Source organism: Rhopalosiphum padi, chromosome 1 (genome assembly GCF_020882245.1).
Source record: "Rhopalosiphum padi isolate XX-2018 chromosome 1, ASM2088224v1, whole genome shotgun sequence".
In the NCBI taxonomy this organism is placed as follows: domain Eukaryota; kingdom Metazoa; phylum Arthropoda; class Insecta; order Hemiptera; family Aphididae; genus Rhopalosiphum; species Rhopalosiphum padi.
In genome coordinates this window covers 78,200,135-78,224,535 of record NC_083597.1, presented here as the reverse complement: position 1 = coordinate 78,224,535, position 24,401 = coordinate 78,200,135, and the positions used below count along the sequence as shown (strand labels likewise).

Here is a 24,401-nt window from a genome sequence, read left to right as displayed (position 1 = left end):
AGATTTTATCTTTCTTTTTTAAAAAAAATGGACACGGACGAGTCCCGTACTTTCCCTACTTTGTAGGGGCTCCGTTGTTGATCGATTCAGCGATCATGAAAATATTGCATACCTACAAAAATATGTATGAAGTACCTATTAATACTATCAATACTATACATCTATATACCTAAATGGCTATTTATGTATAATAATTAATAATATAATGATGAAGATTAGACATTTATTTTTGAAAGTTTACTTAAATAATATTATGCTTATAGTTTATGGTTAGTGAATAATCTAGTAATGACGGTATTTATCTTCAAAGTTGAAATTTTATAATAGAAATAAAATATTTTTGTTACATGTGTATAATATCTTGATAAAAATTGTACAATGTGTAGAAAACAAATCAACACCCGTCTTCTTAATGTTATATTATATTATTAAAAATATTAATCAATAGGTATTCAATTATCTACTGTACAATCATTAGATATCATAAAATATTTTTAATCGTAATTTATTCAGTTATAAAAATATTATTAATAATATAATAGCATTAATAGCAATAACATACAAACATTTTAACATACTCAGGGTTAGAGTAAAGAATAGTGAATACATTTTAGATGAAATAAATACAATTTAAAAATTAATTTAGATATTCTGCGATTAGGGTACTTTTCTCAAAAATGTTAAATATATAATATAATGGTACTATAATACTACTATGTACCTATACATTATACAAATTAGTAATTACCATTAAGTTTATAGCTATTATATTACTAATATTTACTATCTATGTTCTATACTCAATGGTATTACGTGAGTTATATTGTGTTGATAGAAGAGTATAAAGTCTATTAAAGTGATTAAATTGGAAAATAATTATTTCATAATAACTGTTGAAATGGTTTTAACATAACGTCAAAAACCAATAAGCATAGGTACCTACAATAGTTATAAATTATAATCGTATCATTCGAATCATTATGACATTATTTATTAGTTTATAGTTCATTGACAAGAGACAACTAAATACTAATGCAACAGAAGTAGAGTAGGTACTTCAACTGTATTCAACTTAATATTTTAAACTTACTTTTACGATTTATGATATATATATTATATTATGTACAGTGTTATAATTAATGTATAATACTATAATATCTGAAATCGTAGTTAATAATCAATTGTCAATAGTCAATACTCGAAACGCAATTTACGCACATGCGACATGCATATCAAAAATGTATTGATGTTGTATACGTTTGTTAAACAGATAACCGAAAGGTTTCCTTCTCCACTCAACAAAACTGTTACGCAGTTCATTATGTTGACAATAAAAAAAAACGAAAAAGTACCGAGTTTCGTGGGAAAGTTTAATACGTTTTGACTTTTTAAGTTTTGAGTTAACTAATTTCTTAAAATATTCGTATATATAATTTTATTGCGTTTCAGAACGTATATGACATTGTGAGCGAATTGAAAATGCCAAATAGAATATTACTAAAAAAAGACAAGGTAAACTATTGCTCAACTTATATTTGTTTTGGCCTATCGCCTGTATCATAATGATTTCTTACTGCATGATTTTTCATACATATTTTCTCTTAATGTTTACTGAATCATATTATTTTGTAGGTATTTTTGTTATTATTCTATATATATATAAAAGTAATCTAGTAAAAGTATTTTAATTAAGTACCTAACAGTAATTATGAAGGTATATTTTATAAAACTGTGTATTGGTTATACAGATTTTCAACTGCAAATTTTTTATGTAATATTCTAAAATATTTTTAATTTGAAGATTAATTATTTACTATGATACATTTCTTGTAATTTATTATGGATTAAACTGTGATATACACATTTATACAATTATGTTTACGAGAATAATAAATAGATGAATGATAGATAAATTAAGATAATATTAAAATCATTAATGCATTGTTTTAGAGAAGACATTGAGAGAATAAAGGAATACATAAATACAAATAAAATGTATGGCAAATGTATATATAAATTTAACTTTTAAAGTTATTTAAGTATAATTTATCTTGTCTTCAATTTATATAATTTTGTTTGTTAGATATGTATGATTATGTTATTTATATGATGGTATATTATTTATTTTGTATTTGAGTAAAGAAAAATGTATATGTTATTTTAATAATTATTTATATTTCAGGACATTTCCAAGTCCAAAAATGTTGATGTAAAAAATGGATCAGGAGTTGAAATGTCTGGGGATGATGTAAGTTGTGTGAACTACTTATTTATTAAATATAACATAACAAACATCATAAAAAAACACCTCAGTGCCAGTGTCTCTAATCAAATAATTAAAGTTATGCTTATGACATAACTTTTCTATGAATCTATGATAAATACTAAAATACGAGTTCTGATTGGTAAACTAATTTTTACCAGGTATTCTGTATAATCTGTAGGGAACCAGAGAGTCATTATCTAAGATTTTTATTTCTTATGTAGCATATAAAATAGATTAGAAATAAATTATTAAATGTTGATTTTATTATTAGATTTTGTTTTATAATTTATTACAATATTGAAAATGTTAAATATTATGGTATGCGACATGTATATAAATGGTATTGGCTTATGTTTTATTTCATATTATTCTGAGAATATATTTTAACGTTTCAAGTGTGTTTAAGTACTCTTAAACCTTGTTTAATCCGTGGTATTGATAAGTCAGAATGACATAAAAAATAAATTTATTTAAAACCAATATAAGTTATAATTTATAAAAATGCTAGTTTTTACATCTGTTTGATAGAAGTATTTTTTGAAAATTATAGATAATTTATATTATATAGTTAATTTAATAGTTTTGCTATTAATAAGTATAGTTGAGAAAAGATTATCATAATAAATTTATAATCATATTAGAAAATGAGTGTCTTATTTAAAATTAAACATATTGTAAAAGATTGGGTATTAATTTAACATGTTATCTATTTGTAAGTTACTTAATTAAAAAAAAATATATGTTCTGAATATAGCTAAAAATATATTAATTGTACTCTTTTTATTTTTATTTTTTAGCTTCAGTAACTTAATAGTTAAGAAATATTTTCTAGATAATGCTTTTATTTATGTATTTTTAAATTTTTTTAGAAGTTGTGAACTATGGTTAGTTATTTGACTGGTTAAGTATGGAATTTTTTAGAAATCTTTTGTATCTTATGTATGCAATATTAATCAAAAAAACATATTAAATTAATATTTATCAGATATTTTTAAAAATAACTATCTAAAATGCACAATTAAATTTTAATAATAACTGTGATAACATTTATGGTGTAGTATCGTCAGTGGTTGAAATGACTGAAAATAAGTTGGAATTGCAAAAAATCCTATCTATAAATTTGAATGCATATGTGTTTTGATAGTTAAAAAAAAAATTTATATTTGATATTAGTGTTCAATAGCCGAGAGAAAATATGTATAACTTTAAAATATTAGTGATAAATAATTAGTGTCTTTGTAATAATTAATAAATATAAGCGACGATTTAATATAAATTAATTCATTGTTCAATAAAATACCTAATTATTTTACTACATTTTATAATAAAATACTATCTATAGTTACCCCCATTGGCGTCTATCTCAAAAAATTTAACAGGTGTTCACTTAAAAGAATTAGCATCTCCCTACCTACAAGTATTTTGGGCAATCAAAAAAATTACTCATTTCATAAAAAAATTGTGTATTTACTATTGTAATATTATTTACAAAATAAACTATATAATAGTATAAGTAATACATAATACACATACACTTACACAACATGCTAAATGCCACATGGACATGGCATTGTGATTTTTAAGAACAGAGCACTGAGCTTTAAATATCAGTTTGGTAAAAAATAAGTCTTTCGAGTTGATGCTGGGGTCTGGATGTCTGAGACCCAAGGGTAGCTACAATCCACTTAACCCAATTATGAAAGGGGTGTATATTGCTTGAGCACCTTTTTAGATATGTGAAAGCTGCCACTGATTAATGATTACCCACATATGAAATATTTCAAAGATAAAATATAGTATTATTAATATTATGGTTATGTCATAAGTTAACTCAACTACAAATTTAAATGGTATTTTAAGTTGAAAATATATATGGACTTTAAATAAGATACATACATTTTATAATTTGTGTAACATAAACTAGTTTTATATAAGTATGTTTATGAATGATACGGCTATACTTTATTCAGAATGAGATCAGTCCTTGGCGGCAGTCAGACAACACCCATTTGTCAACTCCACCAAGTCAACTATCAGTATGCCTGCTATGTAGTATAGCTATACTTTGTATACAAGTCGGTTACCGAGATTTGATTTCATTCTGAATAGAGTATATGTATAAACAAAATAGTTTATTGTGAATGTCTTATAAATAATTGTGTTAGGTTTTATACTTAATAATATTATTAATAAAAATAATAGTTATATATTGTATAGGAAAGGTATCAAACAGTGACAAAAAAAATTTAAGATTGATGATAATATACTAATTGTTTAAAGCACAAATGTAAACATAGTGCCAAGTTCAAATATGTCATTTATCATAAATATTTATTATTTAACTATGATTTTTTACTGTTTAATCATAGTTGAAATTAGGTATTGAAATAGATTATTTTATTTTGAAATTTAAAATGTTTTAACTTTTTTGCAATCTGTTCAATTTTTTTTTTTTTTGATTATAAATACAACTTAAATTATTGATAATTACTTTTTTTAAATAGGCAATACATTTTTTTATTTATTTTAAGGACACAAGCTCTGATTTTCATAATTTTAGTATGATATAAAATTTATAATTTTAAAATAATCAATTAAATAAATAATAAACAAGACACGCCTTGATAGATTTTTATGAAACTCATGAAAACCATTAAAAATACTTGAGAACAGTTCAGAGTATTATTGTCGTCATAACTCTATGTGTCTGGCAAATTTCAGTATATATACGCATATGATTGCGAGTTTTTACAAAAATATCATAAAAAAGCACTCAAAAAAGTATTTTCTGAATTTTTTAATTTTCAGGACAACATTTCAATTTTTTTTAAATTATTTAAAAATTTATAAAATACATATTTGTACGTAATTGACTAAAGTTTAACTGTATTAGAGTGCCTTCATAATTTTTATTTTAGGAGTTTCTTAATTTACCAGTAATATTGGTTGCAGAATGCTATTTATTTATTTATCTCATTGTGCATGTTGTTTCTATTGTTTATAATAATATCTAGATATCTAAAGATATTTACTTTTTATTTATTATTATTTATAGGTATGTAGTCAATATTTAAGAGATACTCTTTATTACCATTAAATATTTAGTTTTATTTTTGTTTACACTCAAGCCTATACATTTCCTTGCAACTTTTTCATTGGAAGATTCATCAAAAACTGACTCTTATTATTATCAGTGTACATACTACTCAATATTACCCATGATCTACATATTTCTATTTTTAATTTATCACATACATCTCTTACTGCATTATATAGTACTAAATTAAATTGTGTAAGAGATGAGGATCTTCATGTAAAAAGACTTAATCTCAAAACCCTCTAATATATTTTGCAGGAAACATACTCTGCAAGTAGTTGTATTATTACATACTTTCTTCAAAATTACAAAATTTTTAGGTTTTTCTTATACCTCCTATGTTTTTCAACCTATTGTATTATTATTAGATAAATAAATTACTAGGTACTAGCCACTAAGTAATAATACTATAAAGTATAAATTATCAAATATCCTTTGAAATAGAGATTGACAAATAGTTTTCACTCAGATTTGTTGTTCGTTTCCAATGATTTATTATTTAATTTAAATTTAACACATCCATAATAGATTTAGGTCACTATAATAGTGATTTATTCAATAACATGATGGAGTAATCACGGAATATCCTATTCTATATTTTAATATTGATTCATATAATTGTAAAAATTTAGTTGATAGTTGGTTATATAATAGCCAATTATATTGGTTGATGGGCATAGGATTAGTAAGAAGGTTGAAGAAGGGATGTAAATAACTAATAAATGATATTTTCATCATATTTATTATGAATTATTTATAAATATACAGAAACATTATCATTGTCATTTTTTGTATAGTTTTATCTGTAGAAAGCAATTAATAATAAGAGGACATCGTACCCGCATGTGTTGTCTTCTTATAACTAACATACACAGTACCAAATTTGTATTCCGCAGAATCCAATTTATGCTGTTAGCTATAATATTAACTCAGTTTAAAATTAAAATTTCAATAAAAGCCAACGTGATACATTAGATAATATTCTTACCTTTAAGTTGAATGATTAGTAAACTTATTGTACTATTAAATCAAACAGCATAAAATGGATTCTGCTAAACTCAAATTTGCTACGGCGTATGTTAGTAAGACGAAGATGCAGGTAATGTCCTTTTAAAAGTTGGCAACAAGTATTTATTTGGATTTTTGTTTAAATACCTCTATTCATTATCAATTTTTATAAATTATTATTTTAGGTACAAGATGGCACTTCTACTGGACATTCAAGTACTGCTCCTAGTCCTCCACCAACACAAATAAACAAACTTAAGTTAGGACCAATCACAATTAAAAGAGAGAAAAGACAAAATTCTTCACGTTTTAATGTTGTAGCTACCAATCGTGAACTTCAAGTTCTACAATCACTTAATGGTATGAATAATATTTTTTAAATATTTAAATTACAAAATAAGAAATTGAAAATGATACAAGTCATTTTTTTTAGGAGACAGTTTTAATATACATAGTTATGTATAATATATTTATATTAATCCTTTAGAATATATTGTTATAGTTCATAAGTATTAATTAGTAACAATTTATTTTTCTATATATAATATATATACACATATTTAAATTAAATATCAGTGACGGAGTTTCTCACACTCATAAATTAATTGTGCTAAACTAGCTAAAGCTTTTATTTTAGATTTTTTAAGAGAAAAAAATTGGACTTTTTAAGTTTAACATTTTTTTTTTTTTACATAATCTTTTCTATATGTTTAATTTTTAGTTAAATTAAATCTGATCATTTCTAAAATAAAATAAAAGGGTTAATATAATCATTAGGTATTAGATTTAAGTTTTATTAATTATAAACTATGTTGTGTTTTATATCCATAAACTCAATTTATATTTAATGATAATTTGGTAAAATAAAAACATGCTTTGAATCCAAATATTTAATGCAAAATCTGAGCATTTTTAAATTTTAATATTTTACATACACATAATCATAATTCTCATATAAATTTAAATATTATACATAAGCTAATGTGAGAACACAGATAATGTTCTTAACTTTTAGTTCGATGATAAGTCAATTCACATCTAAGTAAAACAGAGAAATCAAATAATGCGTTGACATCCTCTTAATAAACAGTTCAAGTTTTATATTGATGTAGGTTTGTCATCACTCATCAATTAACATTAAATTAAAAGCCCAAGTGTAGTCTGTAGTTCAAACTTTTAATGTTTGTGTTTAAATCTGTAAAAATAATTGTAGTATATTTGATATTATTATATTGATTCTCGGCATCGTGCATACTTATTATTTATTAATATTCCAGAAACGATATGCGTATAATTTACATATATACTCTATGGTTTTGGATAAAATAGTAAATACCATCAACCGCACTTCAATCATAAAGTTTATCCGTTCTACTCAGCTAGAAAATTAAATGTATAGGTATATCGCACATACACATACATATATTATATTTATTATTGGATACCTCGTAATTTCTATTTATAATCGCGCACACGCGACATTGAACCTTCATTCGTGTAATTTACAACCTATTATTGCCGTCATAATTATTTTCACTTCATTTGTCGTATATTGCAATCCGCTCTACCGGTAACGGGACGATTCTACGCCGGTCGGGGCATACGACCAACACTTGTTACGCCAGTGGTCGTTCACACGTGCCCCGCGCTGGACGGTAGCGACATCTGGCCACCCGGTCACCGCGCCGGTCTAGGAGCCGCTAGCGTTCGGCACTCCGGTCAGCGGCGACCGCGGCTGGTGTTCGAAGTGTGTTTCCTTGGTTACCCCACGGCAGCGCTCATCCCGACCACCACTTTCTCGTCTCACCAGCGCCACTACCACCCCGCCGCGCCACCCACGCACCTATTTGCCGCCACCATCGATCCACCGCGAATCCAAAGCTCACAGACGCCGCACTAGTCCTCGAAACACCGTCACCGAAACGCCATGCACGTGCGCGCGCGTCCGTTTTGACAACAATTGATGTTTTGAGTTTTGATCGTCGTCGTCTTTGATCCACGTACGCTGTCGCGATTAATTGTCGGCCGCTTGAAGCGAAATTATTGTAGTAATTTGTCAACTAACAAAATTGAAATAAATTCAATAAAATCGCACTCGGTCGGGGCGCGCGCGCGCGCAATTGTGTCGTCGTCGCCGTCGCACTCGCGAGGTTTCTGTACACAATATTCTGACATCCGCACATCGCACACACTTAATAAATAATAATAATTTATTAGTATTATTATATTGTTCGCTGTTCGAGAAACCTTAGAGAGTGCTGTAGTTGTTTGAACGAACGTTGGAATGGTTTTTTTTATTCCGTCGTAGATTATTGTAACCATAATAATAATATAATAAATTTTAATTTAAATATTGTCACCTGTCGATTGTAGAGTGTATACAATAATATGATATAATAATAATAATATAATAATGATATTATCGCGTTTGTTTCTCGCTGTAATCGCGTAAAAATGTATACGCATTCGATATAATATGTAATATGTGCTTTGTACCTATTATTAATATAGTCTTCATATTACAATGATATTATGATATTATGGTATATTTTTATGCGGTGGCTACTTATCGCTTAGGTAGCCGCACTGCACACACGGAAATCGCGTAGACGTTGTTTTTCGCTTACAACTTGAACGTTCGTGGTTAATTTCGTTTCGAGTCCAGTAAATGCCAAAAGGTCGATCGAGGGTGGGGTCACTTCGCCATGGACGGTTTAATTTAAATACTTACTGTAAGAACCCTAGGCTCTTAACCGCGATTTTCCAATACTACGTCTGCCTATAGGTTTGGAACTTTCTTTTTTTTGTATTATTTATTATTTTGTTTTGATAATATACATAAACATATATGTTATTAAATAAATAACGATTTTTTTTACTTATGAAGGTTGTTACTTTGACTATATTCAATTACAGTAGCTAGTTTCAATTTTCTGTTTTTTTTTCTGGTCGATGCTTTATGGCTAACATATGTTAATCAATAAGAAAATAATTTATGAAATTCGAGCAAAAAAAGAAATACACTAGGTGTAATGTGTTTATTTAATGTTTAATTTATATTTGTCTACTAATTTAAATATCATTGTTAAAAATAGAATATTCATAAATCATAATGGGATATTATTCAAATGCTAATCATCTAATATTTGAAATATTATTGAGTTATTACAACTAAAACTGACAACAGTTTAAGTTAACATGCATATTTGTTAACTAATTAGCTAGGTTGTTTTTTTTAACACGTGCGATATCGGATTATACTATACAAAATAATATTTAGGTAATTTTATCTTTTACACTCTACAATCGAACATAGATCGTAAACTCATTCTGTCTAGGTAATAATGTTTTATTTATTTCATTTCGAATTTAGCGAGAAAATGGACGAAAATGTCCCATGTGTAAAATTATTGTTTTGGACGTTAAAGTAACACTATCTACCCCGATTCAAGCAAGCGGTGTGGTGGTATGCCATTGTTTTTTGCGAGTATCTGCGGTGGTGCTTACGATTGTATTATTATATTATGGTAACGAGAACTAGATGATCTTAAATGGGTGTTACGGTTAAGAGCCTGTGGCGTGGTGATTATGGTAGTGAACAAATCTGCGGGCGGTCGTACGCTCTCGCTGAGCACAACTGCCAACGGCACTGCTGCAGCGGTGGCGGGTAACTTGCAGTCCGGTGTACCATTTCTGCCCAAAAGCCCAAGCTTCCATAGTGGTTTGGATCTGCTTGCTGGCCGTGAAAAATCTCCAATCATTATGTTTTGCGATCCAACAATGCATTTGCCCAGACTTCACGGTGAGTCATATATGAAGAGGTCCAGTTTATTATTTTCATTAGTAATAGCACTAATAACGTATGTACAAAAATGTAATAGAAAATTTCATTTTGAATGTCCGCTAATACGAACATTTAATAAGAACATTTTTACTTCAATAATGGTATACTATATTAATATCCACATACTTTATAGTGCATTTAAAGAATCTATCACAATTAAATAAATTAAAATATGTGGCGACTGACGAATACATGGTGTTTCAAAAATTGTGTATACCTATATTATTTATTATGTACATTTCACGTAAAAATCAAACTTACAAATTCAATGATTTTGATTGAAACTTTTATTACACATGTTATATAGACTTGCAGGGTTACAATTTTAATAGAAAACTGAGAGTGATGTTGAAGTGAAACTTCCTATGTTTTCAGTTATCTTGTGATCATGAATTACACCAGTGTTTCCCAACTGGTATTTCGTAAAACCCAAAGGTTCCGTAAGCCAACAACAAGGGTTCCGTGAAGAATTTAGGAAAAAATAAATTGGTTAAAGATTTTAGATTTGAACTATGATTTGAGTATTGATATCGAAAAATTCTATAAATGTTTAAGTTCTATAGAAAAGGTCTCTCTATCAAAAGATGTTGGGGAATACTGGATTACATAATAAGAAATTTCATCCCTATATCGGCTATATCAGTGGAAAATTCAAAAATTAAAGTTTGTATTCTTATGTTTTTTTTTATGATTTAGGAAGTAATTGCTTACATAAGCATTGATTTAATATTCATCATAGGATATGTATAATGCAATATTATTTTGAAATGTTGATAATGGTTAAATAAAAATATTTTGATTAAATAAGATATAATTATTAATTTTATTCTTAAACATTGTATGTTTTTGTATTTTGTCTAGTACTTATATAATATTATAGAATTTTATCTATGATTATTTTATATGTCGATTAAAATATTAAACTTTGTATGAAATAAAACACTATTATAGGTAATTTATCAGTTTAAAACCATTAAGTAATCTAAAATAAGTACAATTTAATATTGATGCTTTTACTCTAATAGTTCAATACACAATAATAGTAATAAATAATTATTTTAATCTTTACTTTTTATGTTAAATATAAAAAAAAAACATTGAAAATAAGTTACAATTGAGTAAAAAGTAGCAATAGTCATATCTGCTTATTAAAAATTATGAATAAAATGTATCGATTTTCCCGAAAAAAGTAAGATAATATACATAACTTATCTGGTTATAAACTTCTGATTGAGGAACCATTTACTATGGCGAAATCCGCTCTATTTGTTTTGTTTGATGCTTATGACTAAATAAAAATTAATGTACATAAAGAGAGTTCATAAAATGAATTATAAATTACATGGGCTGCATATGAATTGCGTCCATGATATAAAAATTGCGATTATTTACATACTAATTGCGTCCCTGAATTCAGAATTTATAAAAAATAATATTAATGATGTGAACAAAATAACAAGTTTTGATTATATTAAAACTGTATCATTCAAATTTTTACCAATCTATAAATACTCGTATTATTTTAAACATTTTTAATATAATTATACAATAACTTAATCTTATTTATATATTTTTATTATTTTAATTAGTTTAATGTTTAACGAATAAATGATAAAACAACAATATTTTTAACTCACCTTTAGCAATATAATATGTAATGTTGCTATTGACAGTCCTAAATATGTATTAAATTGAAAGGAAAATAATAAATTTATATAGGATACAATTAGTGTAGTTGTTAAATATTATTGGGACACAATTCGTTTGCGGCGTAAATTAGTGTGTGTTGATCTACTGATTCGTGGAAATGAGAGACAATAATTGAGTTTGTAATTAAACGTTTATTGTACTTGATAAATTCTATATTTATATTAGGAGACCAATTCCATGGTGCGTGTGAGTGAATAGGGATTTTGTTGATTGGATCAATATAATCAGATTGATATTCTCCTTAATTCGTTTGAAGTTTTAAAGATCGTGGTGGGCGTTTTAGCTTTAGTATATTTTGGAAGTTGGAGGCGGATATATGGTTTGGCAGGTTTGAGGTGTTGATAATAATATAATATATTTAATCGTATTAATGTTACGAATGACTTGCAGAGGAGGTTCTCCGGCGTTACAAAGAATGTTCTTAACTAGTCTAATTTTAAAAGCTAGTCTGATTCCTTGATTGTAAATAGGGTCAATTTTTTTTTATTATTAATATTAAGAAGTGCGATCACTGGATGGTTTTTTTCCTCACCCTATTCATGTTTTTTTTTTAAATATAATGTAGCACATATTCTTATTATGCCTTTGGTTATAGATTGTTATTCTCTAATAAAATTTAAAAAAAAAAATTATTAATATTATTTTTGATGAAAAAATGGCATTTATAAATATTATAAATATTTAATTAATTATTAGTAGTAAACTACGATAGTTCAACAATACAATTCAGTTTTAAGGTTTTTGAATTATAATAAAATAATACATATCGCTATCCAATGTAATAACTAAATTAATTTTTCGACAAGAAACCACACTCAAAGTTGAACATCTTAGTATTTTTATTGCCTCAAAAGATAATGACAGATACAAAAGTTAAATAAATATTTTGGAAAATATCATTATGTTTACTATAAATAATACTAAATAGAGAAAAATTATAAGACCCCCTGAAATAATATTAAATTATAATAAATTAAATTAATAGCATTTGATATCAGCTTTTTCTGTCTATATAATACATGTATAAATTTAGACGTGTTTTACCGATTGATCTAGGTTTATTATCACTTCACTTAATCAGTCAGTGTCATGGTTATCTACTCTAGTACGTTTAAACACGTTTAAATTATTATGTTTCGTGTTTGTTAAATTGAGACAGAAACGGGGGAGGGGGTATCGAACCCCCTTTAAGTAAATGAATTAAAATCGTTATTCTTCATTCAAATATCTAAATTTGAATTTCGAATGGCTATTAAATAAAATTGTGTATTTTTTATTTTTTTTTTTTTGGTTTCAGTAGAAACTGAAGAAACTTTTCTACCCTTAATTATTAAAATTTTCATTTTTTAAATGTTGAACTTCAAATGCAATTTTAAATTTCCATTCTTTATAAATAGCTCAAAAATAGTCAACATTTTGGAAATTATACTATACGAATGTTAAATGATAGTATAAACATTCGATGAAAAATCCAAATGTCTACGGTTCTACGGTTATTCGTTTTTGAATAATAACGAAATAAAGAAATCAGATTTGTCAAAAATTGGTTTATCGTAAAAATCGCCGTTTTTGCTTGATTTTTTTTTCAATCCAATTTGCTACTAGAATCCATTCTAAAGTTTAAAAGAAAAGCATTTTTTTTGCTCCAAAAAACGATGACAGATACAAAAAACATACAACATTGTTAAATCAATACATTTATCATTCCATTTAGAACTTATAATTTAATACAAATTTATATATTATAACTTCAATATAGTTATATATACATATGGTTTTACATACATTGCTTTGTGCCTATTATAAATTGTGATATATTTTTTTTATTATTATTAATTACTGAAAAATACAATAAAACGTAAATGTCTCGAAAAGCTTTCTCTCATATTTTTTTCTAGCTCGACAATAACTTATAACTTACTAGCTAATAACTTAAAATTGGTTGCAAATGTTAATTTAATTATAGAACATATTTATTAAATTAATGTTTTAGCTGAATGTTTATGAATAAACTTATTTTAACAAACAGTTAATTGCACGGCTCATATTATATCTCTATTGACTGTTAGTACGTCCTTCAATTTTAAATTCCTAGTTTACAACTGTAGTAAAGCCCCTATGATACACCAGTATAATCACATATTATAACATAACAACTGTTTGTATTGCTTAGCAACCTTATGCACTTTAGTCCTTCATTATTCTAACTCATTAACTATGCTCAAAAAAATTGTTTTATTAACTCTGACAGAATACGAATTACAAATAATAATTTTTTCAAGATTATTTTGTCAAGAAATATTAAGTTAGGATTTAAGGTCTGTTAGCAATATACTAATAAGAAAAATTAAGATTTTGAGTTGTGGAGTAGACGCAGTGGTTTTCAACCTGGGAGTCGCGAATGATAGGTTTGGAGATCGCCAAAAATAATACACAAAATGATTTTTCCATATTATTTAAAAATAAAATAAAATTATAACTTTTTATTTTTTTCTATATCTATATAATAACTTGCTGAGCAGCGTAATCTTAGCTAAGTATTCCATTAACACGTGAATAACGAGTTAAATTGTACATGTTTAAAATTGTATTTATGTATTTTTTCGTATTTACATTTATTGTGAATGCTTAACAATACGTTTTAAAATAAAGTATTAAAAATTAATTAAATTTTTAATTGTAAATTAATCAAAATTATATTTCATATAAATATTTTATCAGTAATTAAATCAAATTTTGACGAAAAAACAAAGTTTTTTTTTAGGGGTTCGCATTACAATAAAATAAAAAACGGAGCGATCGCGATCTAAAAAAGGTTGAAAACTACTGAGTTAGAGCACCATTCTAAATTTGATTATAAAATTAGTTATTCTTACGTTTTTAAATATATTATAAAATTAATAAATGTACACCTACGTCCTACATTATACATATTATGTAAGTTATACAATATATAAATGATAAGTCTTTATTATTTATATATATAACGTATACTTTATTTTCAGATTCAAAAATACAGTTTTAGAAATCCCTAATAATTAACAAATAAAAATTGAATTTGACTTAATAGATTACCCATGAAGGATTGATTCATTGATTACATCAGTCATTTATTTTGACTAAATATTTATTTTTTATTTTTAATAGCTTCTAATATATAAATTAATACAGCTCAAAGATTACAACTATATAAATAAATAAATAAATAAATAAAACGGCTTTTTTAAAATATAGATAATATATTTTAGTATATAAAATAACTGAAAACGTAATTATATTAATATCAAATTAAGAATCCACTAAATACTAACAACTTTAATATATTAATAACAACTGGTCTAGAAGAGGAATTTAAAAAAAACTTGAGCATCCATTAAGCACTAAATATTTGAATTTGCATTTTGTACAATATGATAGCATTTTCTAATTTCATATTTTAATTTTGTCAATCTTTTAATAGTTTACATATTCTCGGAACATTTTTCTTGTATAAGATATTATATTTTATTATTAGATACAACTTTTTAAATTCGACAATAAACAATTAGTTGTTAAAACTAATATTGGAAGTTTGAACTTAAAGTGTCTTTAGTTATCTAACATCTAATAATGTAATATAGAATAATTAATCTGTTGAGTAAATATTAGCAGCTACGAGTATGTTACTCAAGTTAATAATTAATTGATTGTAAGATTTACATAATTGAAATTTACTATTATTAAATATTAATATTTTATTCTTCTTGGGTTTATAACCAACAGCTCCTTATTGTTTATTTACATTATTCATTTTACTTAAGTTGTCTTGTAAAAATTTATTGTGTTTGAATATACTTCAGAACGTGGTATACACTCCACAGAATAACAGAAGTAATAGTTACTATATAATATATAAATATTTTATATTACTGTAATATTTAAAAAAAATTGTTAAGAAAACATCTTCATTATGTTAGTTGGAATTTTAGTTTTAATTCTAATATAAAATATTTTGCACAAATCATTGTTTTGACTAATAGGTTTACAAATTTAGTGATTATAATTATAGCTAACGTTAATCTATTTTTAGTAAACATAAACTTCAATATTTTGCCAGTAGTTAAACAAAAATAATTTCAATAATTAAATATTATGTGTTATATTATATTGTTATAACTCATAAGACTTTTGACAGATGAAAACATTTTTATTTAAATAATTCGATAGAGGGTGTATAACCATATACATAGATATCGTACATATTATATTAATATATTATTATTATAGATTAAAATGCAATGATAATTGCATTAAAAATTAATTCTGATCGGTGTTTATTTTACTAGAGTAGTTAAATTGTATGGAAAAATTTTAAATTTGCAGTTTTTAAATCGTTAAAATAATTGGTAATAAATAATTTTGAACATTTATTTAATGGAGTTATGAAAATGATATTATGATATATTATACTTTATCATAACAGCGTCTATAACAATTTATTCATAAATCTAATTGTTCATTTTTTCTTATGAAATCAGCTCTCCTTCCTAAAACAATTCTAAATTCTAGTATTTAGTTAGTTTAAATTTGTAAATCTGGGCGATCTGGCCATTTTTAAAGTGGCAACACCTGTAAACACACATATGTACCCTGTGTTCTTGTGGTGAAAGCATAGTACTATATCTTACAATTTTAAAACAACTCTATTGGCCTATTTTCTTGTTGAAACTTACGGCATGTCCTTTTTTTAAAATTCATATTCACATTTAAACTTTGGAAGTATGTTTATATTTAAAAAAATTAACTGTAATTGTTTTATTTTTATCACTTATTAATATTTATTTATAAATATTCCATATTATCTCAGCCGAGTAAAACCCTGTTTTATGGAAACAGAATATTGTTCTACCATTGTTTTGAAATTAATGATATAATAATATCTAATTGTTATTAATAAACAATAATTGTCTAATAATTTAAAAATGTTTTACTTGTTTTATGTACTTAACCAGCTTAAATCAATATAAAATATTATCATTAATAGAATTATTGGAAAATACTTCATATAACTATTATGTTATTTGGCAATGAGCACAACATTTGTTTATATTCAAACCTATTTAATTATCTTAAGGAATTGGACCACATAAACATTGGTGGAAAAATATGTTCACAATTTAGTTTCAGTTTATAACGATATGTAGTATATAGTTTAGATTTCTAAAATAATTCAGTTTTAAAATTAATAATATGTGTTTAAGATAGTGTTAGTTTGAAAGTTAATGCAGATAATGCAGTTAAGAGGTAAATTAAAATAAATTTTAATATTTGATTATGGAAGTTGTATTAAGTTGACTAATTAATTAAATACTAGACTTTACTATTTACTATTCATTATATTTGTTTTATTTTAATTATGTTTCTCATTTAAAATATTCAATAGAATATTTTGCTAAAATGTAGAAAAAATATTATTAAATTATATTATTCTCTAATACAAGCATTTTTTAATTACAGAAGCCAATGCATCTGAAAGAGAACAGTTACTTATTCAGAAAATGCAGCAGTGCTGTGTGTTATTTGACTTTATTTCGGATCCACAGTCTGATCTAAAATGGAAAGAAATCAAGCGAGAAACATTACATGAAATGGTAGATTATTTGTCATCTAATCATGGTAGTGTGCTTACTGAAGCTATATACCCTGAAGCTGTTAGAATGGTATGAACTAAAAGCTATATTTTACAAATGTATTATTAATTTAATAGTTTACAATAATAATTTATATTTTAAATTTTAGTTTGGAGTAAATCTATTTCGTAGTCTACCTCCATCAAGCAATCCTAATGGTGCAGAGTTTGATCCAGAGGAAGACGAACCTCTATTAGAAGCAGCCTGGCCTCATTTGCAACTGGTATATGAGTTCTTTCTTAGGTTTTTAGAGTCTCAAGACTTTCAGCCCCATATAGCAAAAAACTATATTGATCAGAAATTTGTTCTTCAAGTAAGAAAGATTAATTAAATTATTTTAAATGTGTTCTAATTATCAAAATATATTTATTTACTTGTAGTTGTTAGAGCTATTTGATTCAGAAGATCCACGAGAGAGAGACTTTTTGAAAACTATACTGCATCGCATTTATGGTAAATTTCTAAGTTTGCGAGCATATATACGGAAACAGATAAACAACATATTTTATAGGTAATAATAAACAGTTAATATTTGTATGTGACTTTTTAATTACTTATACATTTTTATTTTTATAGTTTTATTTATGAAACAGAACATCATAATGGCATTGCTGAGCTTTTAGAAATTTTAGGAAGGTATATTCAATTTATATGTTTAGTAAACTATGTATTTAATACATTTTTTTAAAAAATAGTATTGTCAATGGTTTTGCATTGCCTTTGAAAGAGGAGCACAAGGTATTCTTGCTAAAAGTTTTATTGCCATTACACAAAGTGAAATCTTTATCTGTGTATCATCCACAATTGGCTTATTGTATTGTACAGTTCCTTGAAAAAGATCCATCTCTTACAGAACCAGTTATCAAAAGTTTGTTGAAATTTTGGCCTAAGACACATTCCCCAAAAGAAGTAACAATATGTCATATATTTAATTAAAAATGTAAATAATTACCAAATGTGGCTTGCTATTTACAGGTCATGTTTCTTAATGAATTAGAAGAGATTTTGGATATAATTGAACCATTGGAATTTCGAAAAGTACTAAAACCATTAATACATCAATTAGCTAGATGTGTCTCAAGTCAACATTTTCAAGTATGTCATTAACAAAACATTTTATTTTTAGAAGTGAATTGCAACTAATTTGTGAAATACTTAATTGAATATTGTAATAATACAGTGTGTTGTACTTAGTAGTTGTAACTTATATAATCTTTAAATATGCTTATACTCTTTTAATTAGTGAAAATTGTATAGACAACTATTAATTTGATGAATAGAAGTTTTGTTTGATTCTTATTATAGAAATCATATATTGACAAATCTCTGAATTTAGATGTTCATTATTAAATTAATATTAATTTATGTAAAAAAAATAAAATATGTATGATTTGTCACTATATTTATGTTAAAAAAAAACAGTATAAATGTTAAATTAATTAATAATTCAATCAACTATATATATTATTATTCAATTTAATATTAAAATGTAATCAAGTTTTCAGAAGTTTATTAGCTTAAAGTGTAAATAAAAATATTTATAATACCACTTAAAAATATAAATAAATACTTATATAAAAATAATATTTTCATTTAAAAAAATCATTATTTTATTGGTAAAGCATTAAATAGTTATTTTAATTTTCTTATGAATAATAAATACTATATTTGGATTTATTTCAATAAAGGTTATTTATATTTTAGGTTGCAGAAAGAGCACTTTACTTTTGGAACAATGAGTACATAATGTCACTGATGTCTGAGAATGTTGATGAGATTTTGCCAATCATGTTTCCAGTGTTATACAAAAATTCTAAAACTCATTGGAATAAGTAATTAACTTTAAAAATTATATCTACAAATTTAAAATTACTTCAATGTAGAATAATGATGTATTATTTTAAATTTTAAATGTTTCAACAATGACACAATGAAAAATGTTTTTTAGAAAGGCATGCTTTTTTTAGGTACTTTTAAAGCTCATAATTTTGTTTAATGGTGTATTTTTCATTTTTTTTTTCTTGAACATCTATAATTCATATAAGAAGTGCTTCTTGATACTATTTGTTCTGCTGCTAAAAATTTTAATCAACCATATTCATCTAAATTTTATTTTTGGTTTCTTTGATTAATTAAAAGTGTAACACAATTGTAGAAAAATCACAAGACTGTGTTTTGTGAATCAGGATTTTTAAAAGTGTATAAATTTATTATTGAATTATGACTTAAAATTCTGTACAATATACATTGTTCATATAATAAAACATTAAAACTAATTTATAATATTAATTTAATCATCAATGTCGATTAAACTTAAATAAATTGAAAAAATTTATATATTTAATATTCATAACAATTATTATGGTTTTTCTCAAAAAGTGGTGTTTGTTTTTTGAAAATTGTTAAAAATTAACAAATAAACTATCTGTTTTACAATCCATTTGTATTAAATTTCCAATTTAGATGAATTATTTGGTATTTATAACTTAACTATTTTATAACTATAAAAGTTATAATTAATTTTTGGAACACTTATATCCTTACAAATATTATCAGGATGAAAAAAAGCATACTACATATTGTATATTTTGTCCATTAGAATCTGATATTGTATGAATTAAATTGTTTTATTAGTTTGTTGGATTTGTGTTAGGATGAAATGTTTAATAATAATTAAAGTATAAAAGTCTTATATTATAATATGCTATTTATCAATGAAGTTAGAACTGTAAAATTTATTTTATTTTTATAATGTATGCAGTATACTAATGTGTACTATCAAGTTTATATAATTTGAAAAAACTATAGGTCATGGATTTTTAAACTATTGTAAATGTATTGATATTATGAAAATAGGAATTTTTAATTTATTAGTAAGGATAATACATTAGGTTTAATTATAATTAATTAGTACCTTTGTAGTATATGTAAAAAATGTCAGTATTGTATTTGTAGCATACAAATAGCATACCTATTAATTTAATATTAATTATCCATTAAAAATAAAAAAATAATATAAAATAATTTATAGTTTATTTTAATAATGTATTCTAAATTTTTACAATATTGTTTATAAATTAAAAGTTTTTTAATTTTAAAATTATAAAGCTATTAAATTATGTGATTATTATTATATTATATAATAATTGATGAAACATATAAAATAATTAAATTTTTAAAATAAATTTTCATTATTTTATTTCAGAAATATACATGGTTTAATGTATAATGCATTAAAAATATTTACTGAAACTAATCCTGTACTATTTCACACATGTACCCAACAATTCAAAGAAGATAGAAAGACGTATGTATATTAAACTATTTAATAACTGATATAATTTTTTTTAATTTAATGGTATTGTTTATTTTTTTAGTGAAGTGGATAAATTAAAAAAACGAGACGAAAAGTGGCATCGAGTTGAAGAGTTGGCTAAAAGAAATCCTAATTTTACAGTATCCATTGATAGTAGTTTATCATTTTATACTGATTTTGCGAGGTCGCCAATCAATGATTTAGACCCGACTATTGATTTGAAAAATTTAGAAGAGGATACAAAGTATCATATTGATACTGATGTAATATTAATTTTATGATTAATATTTTCTTAAACTTAACATTTTTTTTTTTTTTTTGTAGAACCGTAAAAATCGAAAAGAAAAACCTTTATTGAGACGTAAATCTGAACTACCACATGACACATATACTTTGAGGGCATTAAATGATCATAAGAGAGCTGATGAATATCTAGCTACACCACCTGATGTTAATAAATGCTAGCCAATCTTTTCAATTGTGATGACCCTTATTATTTATACTCAGAGTCTAAACAACTAAGGTGAATACATTATTTTGATTTAAAATATTTTTTAAGAAATTTCAATTTCTATTAAACAGATAGTATTTAATTTGTGTATATATGATACCCTATATTAATTTACAGTGTACCAGTTTTTAAACATTTATTCTATATTTTATCAAGTTATATAATACTAAATAAATGCAATATACTATTATATTTATTTTGTATTCAACAAAGTACTAATGTACTTTGTAATCGTTAAAAATAAGCCAAAGAGCAATTTAATCAAATTTTATTTAGTTATTTATTGATTATTATAAATTATTATATATCTATACATTATTATATGATATTGATTGTGTAATAAACACCAACTAGATAAAAAAGTATTATTATAACATTTTACCAAATATTGTGTTTTTTTTCACAGGATTATTCAAAAAAAAAAAAAAAGTTATAATGGTTATTCATCTCATTAGGGGTCATTTAAATGTTGAGTGTATCTTTGTTAGGATTAACATGTTATAAGTAGTTCAACCACCAAATTTTTCAAAATGTGAATGAAGAAAGTCATGTGAAGTGATTGCACTCTTATCTACTTCGGTTGTGTTATTTATTTTTAAAATAAACATAAATGTGTCATTTATTTTTTTATTTATTTTACTACAGTATATTAGTTTTAATTTTTGTTTCTATGAAAGTATGCATTTTTAAATGTTACATGACAGAAGACACAAAAATTAAGAGAGATTGCATTCAAGAATAAGTTCAGGGATTTTTTATTAATTCTCTTGTTGGTTTATTATTATTATTATTATTATGATTATTATTACTATTATTATTTTATTTTTCCTTTTTAACTTATATTTTTTTTTTCATACAGATGTAATAAAACATATTTTGTACATAAAAAAAAACATGGCTACATTTTATTACTATATTCATTTTTAGCATACATGATATATTTGAATTAGTGTAATAACATACCAAAAATAAAAATTTCTATTTAATTGAAAAGTATATTTTTGTTTGGAGCAGAATAAAAAGTAGATATATGTATATATATATATGATACATACATACATACATACATACATACATACATGCATACATAAAATAACATATTATATTTGATTTTTAAACATATATTTTTACTCAATATAATGTACTTGTGTAATACACTTATTATTAATTAATGTATCTGCTTGAGAAATAAGTTTTTTTTTGTTCTTGTATCAAAAAATGTTGATCATATTTAATGTGTACTCATTTTAAGGGTAGACCCGTTAACAGGGATGAATTATTGTTTTTAACCACTTGAAATGTTATTATATTTATGTTGTACATTTTAATAAAATATTTATGTAAAACAAAACTATAATTATCAAGTAATTTAAAGCATAATATTATATAAATATTAAAATTATCGTTTATTGTAGGCGGATAGGCCTTATATTATATTATAATAATATATTTTTTTTTAACATAAATTGTCCAATGTCTATACAAATCAAATTTACAAAATATTATGTATAGTGTTGATAATAAGCTTATACTTAATACAAAAAATAAATTTATGTATACATAATATAAAAAGTATACATGTGTTTATTCATATATAATATATTATATAATGTAAAATATGTGTTAAATAATTATTGAATTTTGTTTTATTTCAATTTTATTACACAATGAGGATTTCAAAAAAATATATGTTATAGTTTCATGTGCTTGTTATTATTTTATATCGCCTAAATAATTATTCTTAAGATTTTGAATATATTTTCCTAAAACAATATGAAATATAATATAAAATTATTTTTATTAAAAAAAAAATGATAAGTAGGTGACTTTTCTACAGTACATTAGGTATCGGCTGTCGAGTGTACTTCATCATCAAGGTGTAAGTCACTATAATCTATCTGTATGTGTTAAATTTCAATTCATTAATAAATCATTTAACATGAAAACTACTCTCACCGAAGGCTGTCAACCTATATTTTGTGATACATTATTGCCAAAAATATTGCATTTAAAAATGTCATTGTATGTATTAAATTAATTTTTTTATCATGTATTGAAAATGCTTTTATAAACATTTGTTGAAAATTTAAATATCTACGATTATTTGTTTTTGAGTAGCTTAACCTTCTTTAATTTTTGAGAAAGTTTTGAAACTAAATTGATTAAATATAAAATCGTGTTTTATTGTAGTAGGTATTTGTTTTCTGGGAGTTGGGACATATATTCATATAAATATATATATGAATATGAGTTATGAGTACAATGAAAAAACAGTAAAAAGTTTATATTTTGTAAGAAATATTGATCAATGGTTGAAAATATGACCTCGTCTGACAATACAAAGTTTTTTTAGTAAAAAACATTTTATACATTCTGGTTGTGATTACGTATCACTGTTGTTATCTGTTTTACTGCAGAAGTATTGAATTTAATGAACAATAAATTTAATGAGTTTTGATTCAAATAAGTACTTAAGCCTCTTTTATAAAGTTAATGTCATATACATGAAATGACAGCTGCACAATACTAAAAGGCAAGTTATAAATTAAAATGCATAATAGGTAATAAATTAAATATTGATAGGTAGGTATAGGTACCTACTAAAAAAAAAAAAATTAAACTGAAACAATGGCCTTATGGATTACTCATAGACCATAGTGTAGTCTCAAATGTATAACAGCTCGGTATTTTGATATATTGATACAGTAAAAATACGAATATTGAGCTTTTTAGATATTATTAACGACTTATGTGTTATGTGTAATGTCTTGAAAGTTTGACGCTGGCGCAAATATTCAGACTTGCCGATAAACGTTAATTTATATACAAATATATATATATATATAGCAAATAATAATATAATAGGTATTAGGTAAGTTTAACCAATCAAAATGAACATTATAACTAACTATTGTGGCTGTTAACCAAATAACTTTATTCTCCGTACAAATTATAATGAAACTTTTAAAGATATTCAACT

General features: G+C 24.5%; 1 protein-coding gene across 3 annotated transcripts; it reads left to right on the top strand.

Annotated features, from left to right (window-relative positions):
• The first annotated feature begins 1,315 nt into the window (after positions 1–1,315).
• Positions 1,316–23,123, top strand: LOC132929314 (serine/threonine-protein phosphatase 2A 56 kDa regulatory subunit gamma isoform-like). Of its 3 annotated transcripts, XM_060994592.1 has the most exons (14): positions 1,316–1,512; positions 2,183–2,248; positions 6,557–6,731; positions 17,422–17,624; positions 17,704–17,907; positions 17,975–18,105; positions 18,171–18,230; positions 18,290–18,503; positions 18,570–18,689; positions 19,299–19,426; positions 20,800–20,901; positions 20,972–21,173; positions 21,235–21,433; positions 21,828–23,123. In XM_060994592.1, the coding sequence occupies exons 1-13, from the start codon at positions 1,480–1,482 to the stop codon at positions 21,373–21,375; spliced, it is 1,779 nt and encodes a 592-aa protein (XP_060850575.1). In that variant the 5' UTR covers positions 1,316–1,479; the 3' UTR covers positions 21,376–21,433; positions 21,828–23,123. The 3 variants fall into 3 exon arrangements, with proteins under 3 accessions (XP_060850575.1, XP_060850591.1, XP_060850582.1); XM_060994608.1 differs by lacking the exons at positions 1,316–1,512; positions 2,183–2,248; positions 6,557–6,731 and adding exons at positions 8,290–8,521; positions 9,745–10,173; XM_060994599.1 differs by lacking the exons at positions 1,316–1,512; positions 2,183–2,248; positions 6,557–6,731 and adding exons at positions 8,290–8,685; positions 9,745–10,173.
• The last annotated feature ends 1,278 nt before the right edge of the window (positions 23,124–24,401 follow it).